Source organism: the organism of the source record quoted next, unplaced genomic scaffold (assembly GCF_019419815.1).
Source record: "Pyrus x bretschneideri cultivar Hongxiangsu unplaced genomic scaffold, Pyrus_bretschneideri_v1 Contig7, whole genome shotgun sequence".
In the NCBI taxonomy this organism is placed as follows: Eukaryota; Viridiplantae; Streptophyta; class Magnoliopsida; order Rosales; family Rosaceae; genus Pyrus; species Pyrus x bretschneideri.
In genome coordinates this window covers 3,243,639-3,256,927 of record NW_025999809.1, presented here as the reverse complement: position 1 = coordinate 3,256,927, position 13,289 = coordinate 3,243,639, and the positions used below count along the sequence as shown (strand labels likewise).

At 38.7% G+C, this 13,289-nt stretch overlaps 1 protein-coding gene across 1 annotated transcript; it reads right to left on the bottom strand.

Annotated features, from left to right (window-relative positions):
• Positions 1-8,404: 8,404 nt before the first annotated feature.
• Positions 8,405-13,047, bottom strand: LOC103949617 (formin-like protein 1). The gene is made up of 4 exons (XM_048573759.1): positions 10,714-13,047; positions 10,394-10,593; positions 9,850-10,094; positions 8,405-9,617 (listed from the first exon to the last, which is right to left on the bottom strand). Exons 1-4 carry the CDS (start codon positions 12,798-12,800, stop codon positions 8,754-8,756), a joined length of 3,396 nt encoding a protein of 1,131 aa, XP_048429716.1. The 5' UTR covers positions 12,801-13,047; the 3' UTR covers positions 8,405-8,753.
• Positions 13,048-13,289: the final 242 nt, after the last annotated feature.

Here is a 13,289-nt window from a genome sequence, read left to right as displayed (position 1 = left end):
GCTAACGGACTTCGCCTAAGTAGGTCAAAGACAGAGTATATGGAATGCAAGTTCAGTGAGGGCCTAAATGAGATAGGAGTGACGGTTGGAGATCAGGAAGTACCAAAGAGTGAACGTTTTAGTTATCTTGGATTTATCTTGCAAAATAACAGGGAATTAGATGGAGATCTCAACCAAATACAAGTTGGATGGATAAAGTGGAAGATTGTATCGAGTTTGTTGAGTGATCGTCGTATGCCACTAAAGCTATAGGACGATAATAAGGCCAACAATGCTTTATGGCACGAAATGTTGGGCAGTCAAAAAGTAACACGTGGAAAAAATAATGGTAACAACGATGAGAATGCTTTGTTGGATGTGTGGGCACACGAGAAAGGATTACGAACGAGGATACCCAAGGTAAAGTAGTAGGGGTCACAATTGAAGATAAGATGAGAGAAAATCATTGAGATGGTTTGGACACCTGAATCAAAGACCTACAGATGCTTCGGTTAGAAAATGCGACTATGAGATGGAGCCTGATGGCAAAAAGGGTAGAGGAAGACCTAAAAAGACTTTGAAAGAGACTAAGAAAAGATATGAAGTACTTAGAGCTAACAAAATGCTTGGTGCAAAACTGAGTGCAATGGCGTTCTAAGATTATATAGCATACCTCGCTTAGTGGGATAAGACTTGGTTGCTGTTGTTGTTGCTGTAGGGTTTCTTAGGTTTAGGTCTCTGTAAATATTGCTTGTAATATAGTTTGTGAGGTCAAGCACAACATAGTTTTTAGTTTGTAGCCGTTTCGGCATTCATATTTATTATTCATAGTTCCATAGTTTGTTTGTTTGTCCATTTGGTACTTTGATTTTCAACTTAGTTCAAGGGAGGTTTTGTGAAATCCCGTCCCCGGAATTTCACTATTCATTATGTATCTCGTAATTTAAATTTGTATTTCACATTTACATTATTTTTATTCCTTAATTTTTAATTACGTAAATTTTAAGAATTAAATCGAATAGTTATCGGGTTTGAATTTTCGTAATTAATCTTTAAGATTCGTTGACCTTTCGAGGTCATAAGTAACGTTTTCGAATAGATCTCGAAACCACAAGCACATAGGCGGAAGTCGTTTGGGAGTCCGAATTTTAACGATATAGTTACGGATATTTGAAGTTGTTACAAAATTATAGATTTTAAATTTATTTTGAAACTCCCACCTTGTGGGAAAGGGACCAATGAGATAAGGGCGTGTTTACCAACCCGTAATCGGAATGATAACAAGGAATCCAATTCCAATTACGACTCATTCTTATGTTTACTGACATTGGGAGGAATCAAGAGTTTGTGGGACCCACAAGAAAAATAGAATTCAATTTTTGAAATTGAAGGAATTAGACTCCCTCCATGTATTGAGGTAATTGAATTCTCGGATGGTGAGGGAATCAGGAATACATTTGCTCTTCCTATTATGCCTTCCCATCAATCTGCCCTTCAACGATCTCAACTGCGCCTGCATGAAATCCGATAGGTAAAGAGACCATGCGGGTCGCATATGAGATCTCGTTCACGAACATAGATCACCATCGTTTAGGAGGCGATGGACCAAACGGCAAACGCTTTGACATCGCCGACAGAAAGCATGGATGTAGCCCCGAGATGATGACGTAAACATCAGTATTTTGCAAACGTGCTTCTCGCTAGCCAGCTCATCCTTGTACGACGTTGCTTTGACGATTGTAATCGTGACCTTAGCGATGTCGATGCTTGTCTGGTCTTGACGGCTCTGATTGTTTTCTGGGTTTATTCTTGTTGGTGGGAAGATGAACGTGGTTAGGTTTTAGGCTTTTATATATATATATATATATATATATATATTATAATTTAATTTATACACAATAATTGACATTTAACTCTACTTTAACTAAATAAATAAAAATAGCTAATTAAAATGTTTTTAAAAATAAATATAGAATAAAATAAAACAAAAAAAAAGGGCATTTTAGTAATCATATTGATTTTTATTCCGATTCAGTTGAACTAGTAAACAACTTATATGAAGTCAGTTGAATTCCTATTCCGATTCCTGAATATTTTCCTATTTTGATTCCTGAATATTTAAGTAAACAGTTTCAATAGGAACCCGATTCTGACTCCTCTTCATTCCAATTCCTCCTCAATTCAATTCCTCCTTAATCCAATTCCTCCTCAATTCAATTCCTCCTTAATCCAATTCATCCTCAATCCAATTTCTCTTATTTTGATATGGTTACGTAAACGAGTCATAAGAGAGTGAGGGACCAATTAGAAATGGGAGAGAAAAGGAAAACGAATCAGGAAAAAAAAAAAAGGACTGGATACTGCCAGGTGGCAGCGCGAGAGAGAAGAAGATGAGGGTGCAGGAGAGAAAAGGAAGGGAAGAGTGACCAATGGGAGGAAAGAGTAAGGAGGGGAAAGGAGAAACCCAAAAATGGGTCATTTTTCACCCGCGAACCACCATTTTGACCCGGCCATATCTTCTTCATCCGACTTCCATTTTGGGTAATCTTGGTGTCCATGGAAAGCTCATGATGAGGCCTACATCCTGATGTGTTAGATTCCCATTTTTCCTTTCTATTTTTCTGGGTCGAAGCCACAAAGTGTCGAGGGTTTTCCGGCTAGTTTTCTCATTTTACGGTGATTCCGACAATGATTATTGTTGATCATCACTACCAATAGACTCCCCTCAACCCTTGGGGCAAGGTTCAAGCATTGGATAAGGTGTCGGAGTTCGTTTTGGCGATGAATCGAGGAACACCCATTTCTAGGGTCTTCGGCTGGTTTGGATGAAATTGAGTCACTTCCAGCCGAATTGAACTTCGCCACAAGTATGAAAATTGCTCCCCTTACTGAGATATACTTGCCTGTAAAATTTGGTAATTTTTGAAATTGTTGAATTTCCGACGAGTAGGGGCGGCCGACCGCCACCGGCAGCGGCGCTTTGGCCAGTGGGCCAACGATACCTTTCTAAGTTCAATTAGATGTCCTGAATTTGTATTTGATAGTCGTATGACATGGTTTGATCATTTGAACCTAATTTCATTATGATACATTACTTGATCAAAATATGAATCAACGATCCGACCGTCGGATCGTGATGAAATTTTAGTATGTTGTTCTAGAGGCATAATGTAGATTTTAGAAGATTACGGATCTAAAATCCGATGTGCGGATCTTCCGGATCAAATTACGTAGGGATGTGGACCCAACTGTTGATTGGAAGTTGACCTTTGGTCAATAGGTATTGAATCATTTAAATTACTAGAATTAGTATTGCTAGAGACTCAGTGAGGCTTTGCAGACTTGTCTTGGTGAGTGAATTTAATATATTTGATATGGTTATTATCCTGTTTTCTTATATTAGTATCCTTGTTGGATATGACTTGGTTTTATAAATGTGTTTTCTGTTAAAATGTGATTTTATAATTGGCCATCGATCTATTTTTATTAAATGTGATTTGATTCATGGATTGGAAATATTTGTGAAAAGGTGATTTGAAGTGCATATTGAAATGTTTATGAATTGTGTTATAAATATACATTTGAAATGTTGACAAATGCGATGGCTAGTAGGGGATCATTACCCTAGAGTCATGGGGTTAGGTGTCACCGAGTCTACACCATGTAGCAGTGGTACATGGATGGTCTTCCTTGGTTAATCTGTGATGGGAGACCATATTATTTATGGATCACGTTTGGTTAATCTGCAATGGGCGATCCTTATGGCCATGTATACTTAGGAGTGATCATACTTGGTTAATCCGCAATGGGTGATCACTGCCTAACAAATTTGTGGGAGTGACTCTACTTGGTCAATCCGCGATGGGGGTTCATTACCTACATGGTTACTCAAGGATGGCTTTGCTTGGTTAATCCGCTATGAGGGGCCACTTTTTGTTTGGTTACTTATGTAGGCTTCGGCCGAACTGTGTCCCTCTAGCCCTAGTTTTTAATGTACATATGAACGATGGTTTTTGAGAATCTTGGTAGTTTGAATGGGAAAAGCCGTAGGATGGCTCTGCTTGGTTAATCCACTATGGGGGCTCACTTCCTATTTGGTTACTTATGTAGGCTTCGGCCGAACTGCATCCCTCTAGCCCTAGTTTTTAATGTACATATGAACGATGGTTTTTGAGAATCTTGGTAGTTTGAATGGGAAAAGTCGCTGGATGTCTGGGTGACTCCTTCGGAGATGTTAGAGAAATGGCTATGTTTTCATATTTACGAACTTATATTTGAGGTTTATTAATTGTGATTGATGGTCTTTCTTTTTATTGATTATCACATACTTGTATTATTGTCACTCACTCGAGCTCTGTAGCTTATTCGAGTTCCGTTTGGCCGGTGCACCATTCTCATGATGTAGGCATTGATTTTACATATGACATGTATGGGTAGGTTATAAGAAACCACTTGATATTTTGGTTCCGTTGAGTGGTCCGGAACCCGATGTTGTTGGATTCCGTTGAGTGAGCCGGAATCCTTGCTCTCACTCATTCCCATAAGGTTAGTCTAGAACCCTAGATTCGAGTGAATGAGAATTACCCACAATAGACCTTGTGAAAATAGAATAGATTTACCATATTATTGGTCATAATCCAAGTAAGAAATTATATAGAGTTCCTTGGTTAAATTCGTGAAATGATATGTTATAGCATTGTTTGATTAACGTAATCAAATGTTAAGATCATGTATCTTTGATTCAGGAATTGATTGATTGACGGGATTGTGGAATGACCTTGGTTATGGTTGTTATTATTATGATTATTTTAGTTGATCAATGTGGCTTGAGAATAATATGTGCTTCAGAATAATATGTGCTTCGTTGGTTATTTGATATGTTATATGTTGTGGATGGAAGTATTGTGCTGAAAACATGGAATTTATATGATGGATGGAATGAGAATCTTGAATGGCATGTTGCTTTGTTTTGTAGCTTGAACTTGGTAATGTCATGCATGTCAAGTTCTAATAATTGATTACAGAATGCTATGTATTCCTGTTAGAACGCACCAGAATAAATGTCTAAATTAGTGAACGACGGACTACGAATGACTTGATCCCTAATGAGGGTACGTAGGCAGTCTAACGAGGAGGTTAGATGCAGCCATAAAGTATACGAAAAATTACTATGCAATTTGATTCTCGAGTTGTGATTTGCCACATCCCGGAGGCAAGATATGTTGAGATACGGGTATTTGGTGATGTCACATGTTGATCCTGGACGTTTGTCAAGATTGGGGCGTGATAGATTTAATCCTTCGAGATTTGATCTGCACAAGGTAGGTATCAATTTGTTTGTTTGTTGCTACGTATCGATTCGTCATTGTTTGTTTTTTCTATCTCCCTGTCTAGTAGTAGGTAGGGTTTTGACATTGAAGAACAAAAAAATAGAAACAAAAGCTTCAACATTAGCCAGTCAATCAGTCAGAATCACCGAACTAGTCAGTCAATTAGAATCAACCAGCCAGCCTACATGTCTGCTTAATGGAGCCTGCATTTGTATTTGATTGTTGGCAAACTCACGTCGTATACCATCATGAGTTTGACTGAAGAGAAGGGGGGCAATTTAATTTAGTAGTTTATTTATAAAATTAATTAGAGATTTGATTTTGTATTATGGTCTTTTTTATATTTTTCACATTAAGGTTTCTTAGATTTATGTCTCTATAAATGTTGCAGTTTAAGAAGTAAGTCACACACAATGTAGTGTTTAGTTTGTAGTCATCTTGGTATTCTTGCTTACTTATTTTGCTATGTAGTTTTTTTTTTTTCGTCCGTTCAGTACTTTGCAACTCAAATTTTTTCCTTTTTATGTAAAGAAATTAGAAATTCTTCCAGAAAACAAATAAAGAGATAAATTTGGAATTTATCCTTGCTGTCCTTTTAATTACTTTGGGTGGTTAAAGATGAGTATATACCATAAAAAAGTATAAACTTGGGTCCAGTTATAAAGAAATTTGTTTCTTTACATGAAAAGAGATTATATATTGGGGCATTTTGATATAGATGCCTCAAATTTGAATTTTTTAAATCAAACATTTATAACTTTTAAACTTGATCAAACATTCTTCTACTAATTTTTAATTAAAAATTATGATTTTTATTGTATTTAATTAACCAACTAGTTCAGAAAATAATATCACAAATATTCTAAAATCACCACAAACATCTTATCTTATCTTATCATAATTCGTTCAAAATGAATTTTTCTTATAATTTGTTGTTTTAAATTCTAAAAACACATAAACATACTATTAACATACAATTATGAAATATAACATGCATATATATATATATATATATATATATATATATATATATATATTAAATATAACATACCAAACAGATATATTAAATATAATGTACCAATCATTTGGTACATTATTGGTATGTTATATAAATTTAATCTGGGTGCGTATTAGTATTTTGGTACGTTATAAAATATTGCTTTTGGTACGTTATGCAATTCTTTATTTAGTATGTACCAAGTTATTAGTACGTTATATTATCCTTATTTTGGTACGTACAAAACTTATGGTACGTTATGTGTAAGTTGTGTAACCCAAAAAACTACATCTCAATTTTAATTATAAATGACTCTTGTTTTTTTGATAATCTATATAAAATGTTGAGTTGGAAATTGGAAAAACTATATTTCATCCAATTAATCTTGAACCCCAGTAGATATAATTGAATCCTTAAATTGAGGAAGGGATGAGATTCCATAAAAATAGCAATAAATTAATGAATATTATTGAGTGCATTTTTTTTACATAGAAATGGATTTAAAAGAATTTATAAAATACTTAAATTAAGAATATACCTGAAATAAAAAGTTTAATTAAAAGTAAAAACACTTTAATCAAAAATTGAAAAGTAACTGATGTTTAATTTAAAAAACTTTTTTAAGGCATCTAATTCTAATTTATCCTTATATTTCAACAGAGGCAGCGGCAGGACCCCAAAGGTCACTTTCCCTAAAAAACTAGTCATTTTTCCTTCATTTTTTCATTTTTTCAGTAAGCAGCAGAATCTGTTTCCTTCACAGATGCATGAGCGTGATGGATACATGTGAAGTAGCCCTTAGTTGAAAACGACCTCTTCATTGATTTTACACCAAGAGGGGAGGGACAAGGATCCTTTCCGGATCCTCTTTGTGGGAATCCGAATGATCAATCAATCGTGTTTGTTCATCGTATATAGTGCGATTAATCTTCGTCATGTACTGTTTATATTTAATTTTTAATAAAAATTTTAAAATAATTTTTAACTGCATGATATATGATAAACAAACACGATTGATTGATCATTTGAATCCCCACAAATAGGATTATAGGATCCTATTCCAGAGGAGAGGACCTTATGTTTCAATAAGTAATTAGGGCAAAGTATATTTTACCCCCTTTAAAGTTTTCAGTGTCTTCCTTGTCTTTAAAACGTTGTAATAGCATACTTGAAGTGGTGTCTTTAGTTGCAATAACCCGAAAATATTTACATGAAAAATTTCTAGGATGAGCCAGGCCAAAACGAGCTTTCTATATTTGAATATCATCTAGTCTCACCTAAGTACATCCCCTTAAGGATCCCATTCTTTGCTTCATGTGGACAAAAAAATAGAGCCCGGATCCTCTTTGTGAAGATCACAGGAATTAGTGAATCGTGTCCGTTCATCGTACATCGTATAGTCAAAAATCATTTTAAATATTCTTATTTAAAAATAAACATAACGGTACATGACAAAAACCGACCGCACAACATATGATGAACGAATACGATTCACGAATCCCCAAAATTCTCATCAAAAGAATCCAAAGAGGATCCTGTTGGCAAAAAAAAAAATAGTAACAAAGGATAAAAAATTACAAAAAATTATTGTATTTGAAAATCAAGTTGACTAAGAATCAAACACAACTTGTGCTAGGAATAAATTATAAAGAATAATTGGAGATAAAAGAGTGCGCATATTTGTCGATTTGTTATTTTAATTTATCCAAAGCTGTCAATTTTTTCACTGAACATTAATTTTAATCGATTACCTCCTCAACTTTTACAATTGGTTAATTTTTCTCTTGAACTTTAATTTTAACCAAAGACATCTCTGAAATTTTATAAATAACCAATTTCCTCAATGATGCTAGATTTTATCATTTTAAAAGTTTTCATCTAAATTTTCATCCATTTTGAACTGTATGGAGGCAAAAAGAGTGAAATTTTTTAAATCTAATGGGGGAATTGGATATTTATAAATTTTAGGGGTAATCGATTAAAACTAAAGTTCAAGAAGAAATTGACTAATTATAAAAATTCAGCAAAGTAATCGGTTAAAATTTAAGTTCAAGGAGAAATTGGCAACTTAATACAAGTTCAGGGGCAAACTGATAAATAACTGTAAAAGAGTTGTAGAGAATAAATTAGTGGCTTGATACAATTCAGAACATTTACATAAACTGTCTACAGTCAAGAACAAGCTGCATGATTGATCTTCCCAGAAACTATCTAGTCTGAATTACAACTTATTCTTCCCAGATAAAATCTCCTCCTCTGTATATAATCTATAGAACGCAAAATCGCTTACATGAATTTTTACAAGTACACAATTTGCGAGGTGGGGGGGGAACCTGAAGCTATATATAAAATAAACCTGGCATGCAATTGCAAGCTGTTCAAACCGCTTCCTTCAGGCGGTTTTACTAAATCGAACCAAAAAGTCATCCTGAAATGAGCTGCAGAAACTACGGAGCTGTGCTCTCATCATCGGACGAACCGTACCGCCTCAACTCATGAATTCCAGGAAGTACTTGTGGTGGCATTGGATTGACTGGAACTACTTGTGGCAGCATTGGATTTACCGGAACTATTTGTGGTAGCATTGGATTTACTGGAACTGGAAATTTGTGGGCGGTACTAACTTGGGTTCGCTCATTTATCATACCAACTTCCTTGCATACCCGATCAAGAACTGTAAGAAAGTCTCTGACCACCGTGAAGATTCTAAACGGGTGAGCTTCTTCCCTAGCAGAGTTTCCATGGAAGTACTCTGTAATCTCCTTCACCAGGGACAGTGCAACACTTTCTTGAGCTTGAAGTCTTATTATCTCCTCTTCAGCCAATTTCATGAACATGTTCATCAACTCTGAGAATTTCCGCCTGCTATCATCTGATACCGTTGTCTCATTCAGTTGCACCACCTCTGCAATGTTGCTAATTCCTTTAGAAAGCTTGGAAACATCACTGCTAAGCACATCAAAATCCATGGCAGCAGCTTTCTTCACGTTACTGAGGTCTGAACTGAGAGCTGAAACAACTTGCAGGCCAAGCCTCCTGCACTTGACATCATCACTCAAGGTTGGGTTTGAAATTTGATTGCCACCAGTGAGACGAGCACCTTCAGTTCTTATGATTTCTTGTACGACAAAATGCAGGAGTGTTGTTTTCCCATCTGCCCCCTTAACGTCAACCAGCTTGAGGAGTGTGTCCAGTTTGAAGGCATGGGCATCACCACGGTTTGTCCCAACATTCATCCGGTTTCCAGTCTTTAGAACAGCTTCCAGAAGCTTCAAGAACATCCTGCTGTTTCTCAATTCTTCACAGGCAGCCTAAATAAAGGAAGTTCCAATGAGATAATGCTTGATGGAAAACTATCATTTCCCTATGGATAGAAATATCCATGTTAATTCAAACACATTTGATTTACTAATTAATGTTTTATGTGCCTTGGTATATTCCATCTTGATGGAAACAATAGCTTAATGTTACCGTCTTAGCATAAGCAAACAAAAACGAATCTAACATCACATGTTAAAAGGAGAAAGGACTTGTGTGATTTACCTCTAGAGTTTCAAACGATTTTTTAAGGTACTCGATCTCAGACTCAAAATTAGTCACATAAAGCATTGCATCAATCCTTCTAAATGCAAATGGAACGTCAAGCAGCTCTTTCAAAAATCTCTCAGCAGGACCAAGCTTCACTGGTGAGTCGTCTTTGTATTCCTTCAGCTTACGTTCTTCTTCTTTGGTTGGAGCCATCTTCATTAGACTTTCAAGTAGTTCAGTTCCAAGAGCATCCGAGTTTCCTGCATTCATAACACATGAATTCACTATCACACAAAAATTAACACAAACCATTCCAGCTGCAGTCAATTTATTAGCTTGTAATAACTTTATATTTGGAATCTTGTTATGAACTTACGAAAAGTGGTTTCATGAGGATTCAAATATTTCCCATACCAACCAAATTTAAATTCTCAATTTAACTAAACGGCATGCTCACGTTATAACCAAAAGCATACAAGATATTACCACCAACGTTAAATAATTTTTGCGGTAAAGGAAGACAATGTCGAAGATATAGCCAATATTTAACGAATTTTACCTTCTAATAAAGCTTCGCAAACTTCCTCTATGGTCACATTGAGCGCCCTTAGCGAGATTGCAATATTTTGCGACTTTTTAGGATCAAGCACTCTGTTCTCTTGGTTCAGTGAGGGAAGAACCGCTCGTGGGGTCGTTTCTTTTGGATTCGGGTTCGGTGTTTTTACAACAAACAATGTCTCTATCATTTCTTCATTCAATCTGCAACCAACCAATAATTCCACTAATTTAGTAGAGCAACACAGTATACCAACCTACTACATAATTTATAAGTCTACCATAACAAGTAAAGCAAGTAAATGCAAATGAGTAATATCTTACTTGAAAGAGCTTGATCTAAGCTGATCCCACACCATTTCGCGGTCGGAGCTTGCTCTAACTTTATCCCAATGCAATGGCTTCAACTTGGGTTTCGGAGTCTCCTCAATCGGCTCCAACGGCGTAGAACTTGGTGGCAACTCCACAGGCGAAACAGAGACCTTTCCCGGGTTTTGAATCACAAAAGGTCTTGAAGGAGGTATGAGAGCTGGAGGCCTAGAGATCACTTGGCCAACTGGTGTTCTAGGACTTGGAGTCTCCCAGAGTCTCAGTGAAGGAGGCATTGGCGGTGGCGGCGGAGGAACCGAAAGAGGCTGCTTTAAACCAACACTAAACGCTCTCTCCGGTGAATTCGACAACGAAGACGATGAAGATGATGAAAGAGACTGCATCTTGGGATCCAAATGAATAAATGCTCGATCCGAAGCATTTGAAATTCTTGGTGAGGCAGCTGAGTTCTCCAAACCTCTCAGTGGTGACATAGAAGGTGAAAACGACTTGGCTTTTGAATCAGAACCGTCTGATTCTCTCTCCGGTGACGATGAACAATGTGATAATGGGGAAGGGGACTGATCATTCCGATCCGGAAAGGCCGTAACTTTCGTTAACCCATCTGCGTTGTTTCCGAAATTTAATTCCGGTGAAGAAATAGGAGAACTCTGACCCGAAACCACCGAAACTTTCGATAATGCATCTGGATTGATTCCGAAATGTCTCTCCGGCGACGAAATCAGCGAACTTTGATCCGTAACTACCGAAACTTTCGATGATGCATGTGGGTTGTTTCCGAAATCTCTCTCCGGTGAAGAAATCGGCGAACTTTGATCCGAAACGACCGAAACTTTTAGCAGTGCATCTGGGGTCTTCTCCAACCCTCTCTCCGGCGACGAAGATAACGAGGACATCGACGGAGACCCTCCGTTTCGGTCCGATGCAGATGGGTATTCGTCAGCAGCTCTCTCCGGCGAAGACAGTGGAGTCAACGACGGAGACCGTACATTGACGTCTCGAAACGGCGTCGTATAACGCGTGGCTGAGGGCTCCGGCAGTTTGGGCTCTTCTGGTCTTCTGTTGGGACTCAAAGTCACCGGAGGCGAGAGACTGATAGAGTGTGATCGAGGCGGTGAACCCAATTCGGAAGACGAGCAAGAACACGACGTGGTTTCGCTGCTTCTTCGGTCAAATACGCCACCCGCTACCGCCGTCAACATTCTCCTGGACCCGGATCCGTTTCCGTTGGAGCTCTCGCGATCGCCCGAAGACCCTCTGGGGGAGTAGAACTCTTCTTCCTCTTCCTCTTCCTCATCGTCTCGGTCCTGAGTCGAACCCAGTTTGGCATTCTCGCAACGGCCCAGCCTCGAGATCTGCCGAGAAAGCGGCGGAAGCGGCTGGAGGTCCGGTGAGTCGACTTTCCGAGTTTCTAATTCGGCGCTTCGACCGACACTCCCGCCCGAGTCGACTCTCTCCTCAAGTGAGCGTGAATTGACCAATGTGCCCAGGTAAAGGAACTCGGAGCTGGTGGAGGAGCCGGTCCGGAGCTTGTGGGTCCCACTGTAGGAGTGGCCGAGATTGGGCGCCTGTAACAGCCTGTTGCTGTGTTCGGATCTAAGATACGACTTCTCATCCTCATCCTCGTCGGGGAAGTTGCGGCTGTTGTGCCGTCTGCGACGGTAAAGGAAGAATGCGGCAACGGCCACCACGACGGCGGCGGAGAGCACGGCTGCGATAGTGAGGCCGAGGAGCTTGTGGGAGCTGGAGTTTTTGGTGGGCTGGGGGACGATGAGGGAGGAGATGTTGGCGGGGAATGAGGCGAAGGCGGTGGCTGGGGCGGGAGGGGGAGGCGGAGGGGAAGGGTTGGATGGGAAAAATGGGGAATTGGGAGGGGGAGAATTGGAACTGGAAAATGGATACTTTGGGGGAGTTGGGTTCGGAGGAGGGGAAGGCGGGGATGGAGATGGTGGGTGAGTGGGCGGCGGCGAAGAAGATTCCTGCGGCAGATATGGCTGGTGTAGGACTCTATAGTTTGGCCTTGGAGATGCAGTGAGTGGAGAGGATAAGAAGAGCAGGAGGAAGATGAAGTAGGTGGGCATTGTGGTGAGCTTGGAGATTGGGTTGATGCAGAGTCCCCGGTGTTTTTGTGAGTGAAATTTGTCAGTCTATACTCTAGAGAGAGAAAGGGAGGAGAGAGAAAGGGAGGAGTGTGAAAAAGTTGTATTTTGAGGGTGAAAAGCGGTTATAGAAATGGGAAATGGTCTGTTGGTGGTGGTGGTAAGTGAGGGCAGCTGCATCCAGCTAAGATTCTTACTGGGAGTTGGACTGCTGTTTTAGTGAGATGTTTGCTCGCCAGTCGGTAGTTGCTACTACTTCCACTAGTGGAACGATGGGACTGTTTTGTGTTTTTGTCCACTCTTTGGTTTTGTTTTGTTGTGGTTAAAATTTAATTATTTTGTGGTCTATGTTGGGATTATACTCTGTACACAGTTAATGATACAGCTGAAGGGGAAGTTGGGAGGATGTGAGAACTCTCAAAACTTTGTTAATTATGAAAGGCAGGTGTCCAAGTCTAATCATGAACAAGA

What these genes read in the sequence shown, in the direction of transcription:
- LOC103949617 (XM_048573759.1), bottom strand. Translation starts at nt 12,800, where the DNA reads ATGCCCACCTACTTCATCTTCCTCCTGCTCTTCTTATCCTCTCCACTC. An exon ending in CTTAGATCAAGCTCTTTCAA is followed by an intron (nt 10,594 to 10,713) that starts GTAAGATATTAC and finishes GGTTGGTTGCAG; the next exon opens with ATTGAATGAAGAAATGATAG. An exon ending in TTGCGAAGCTTTATTAGAAG is followed by an intron (nt 10,095 to 10,393) that starts GTAAAATTCGTT and finishes TTATGAATGCAG; the next exon opens with GAAACTCGGATGCTCTTGGA.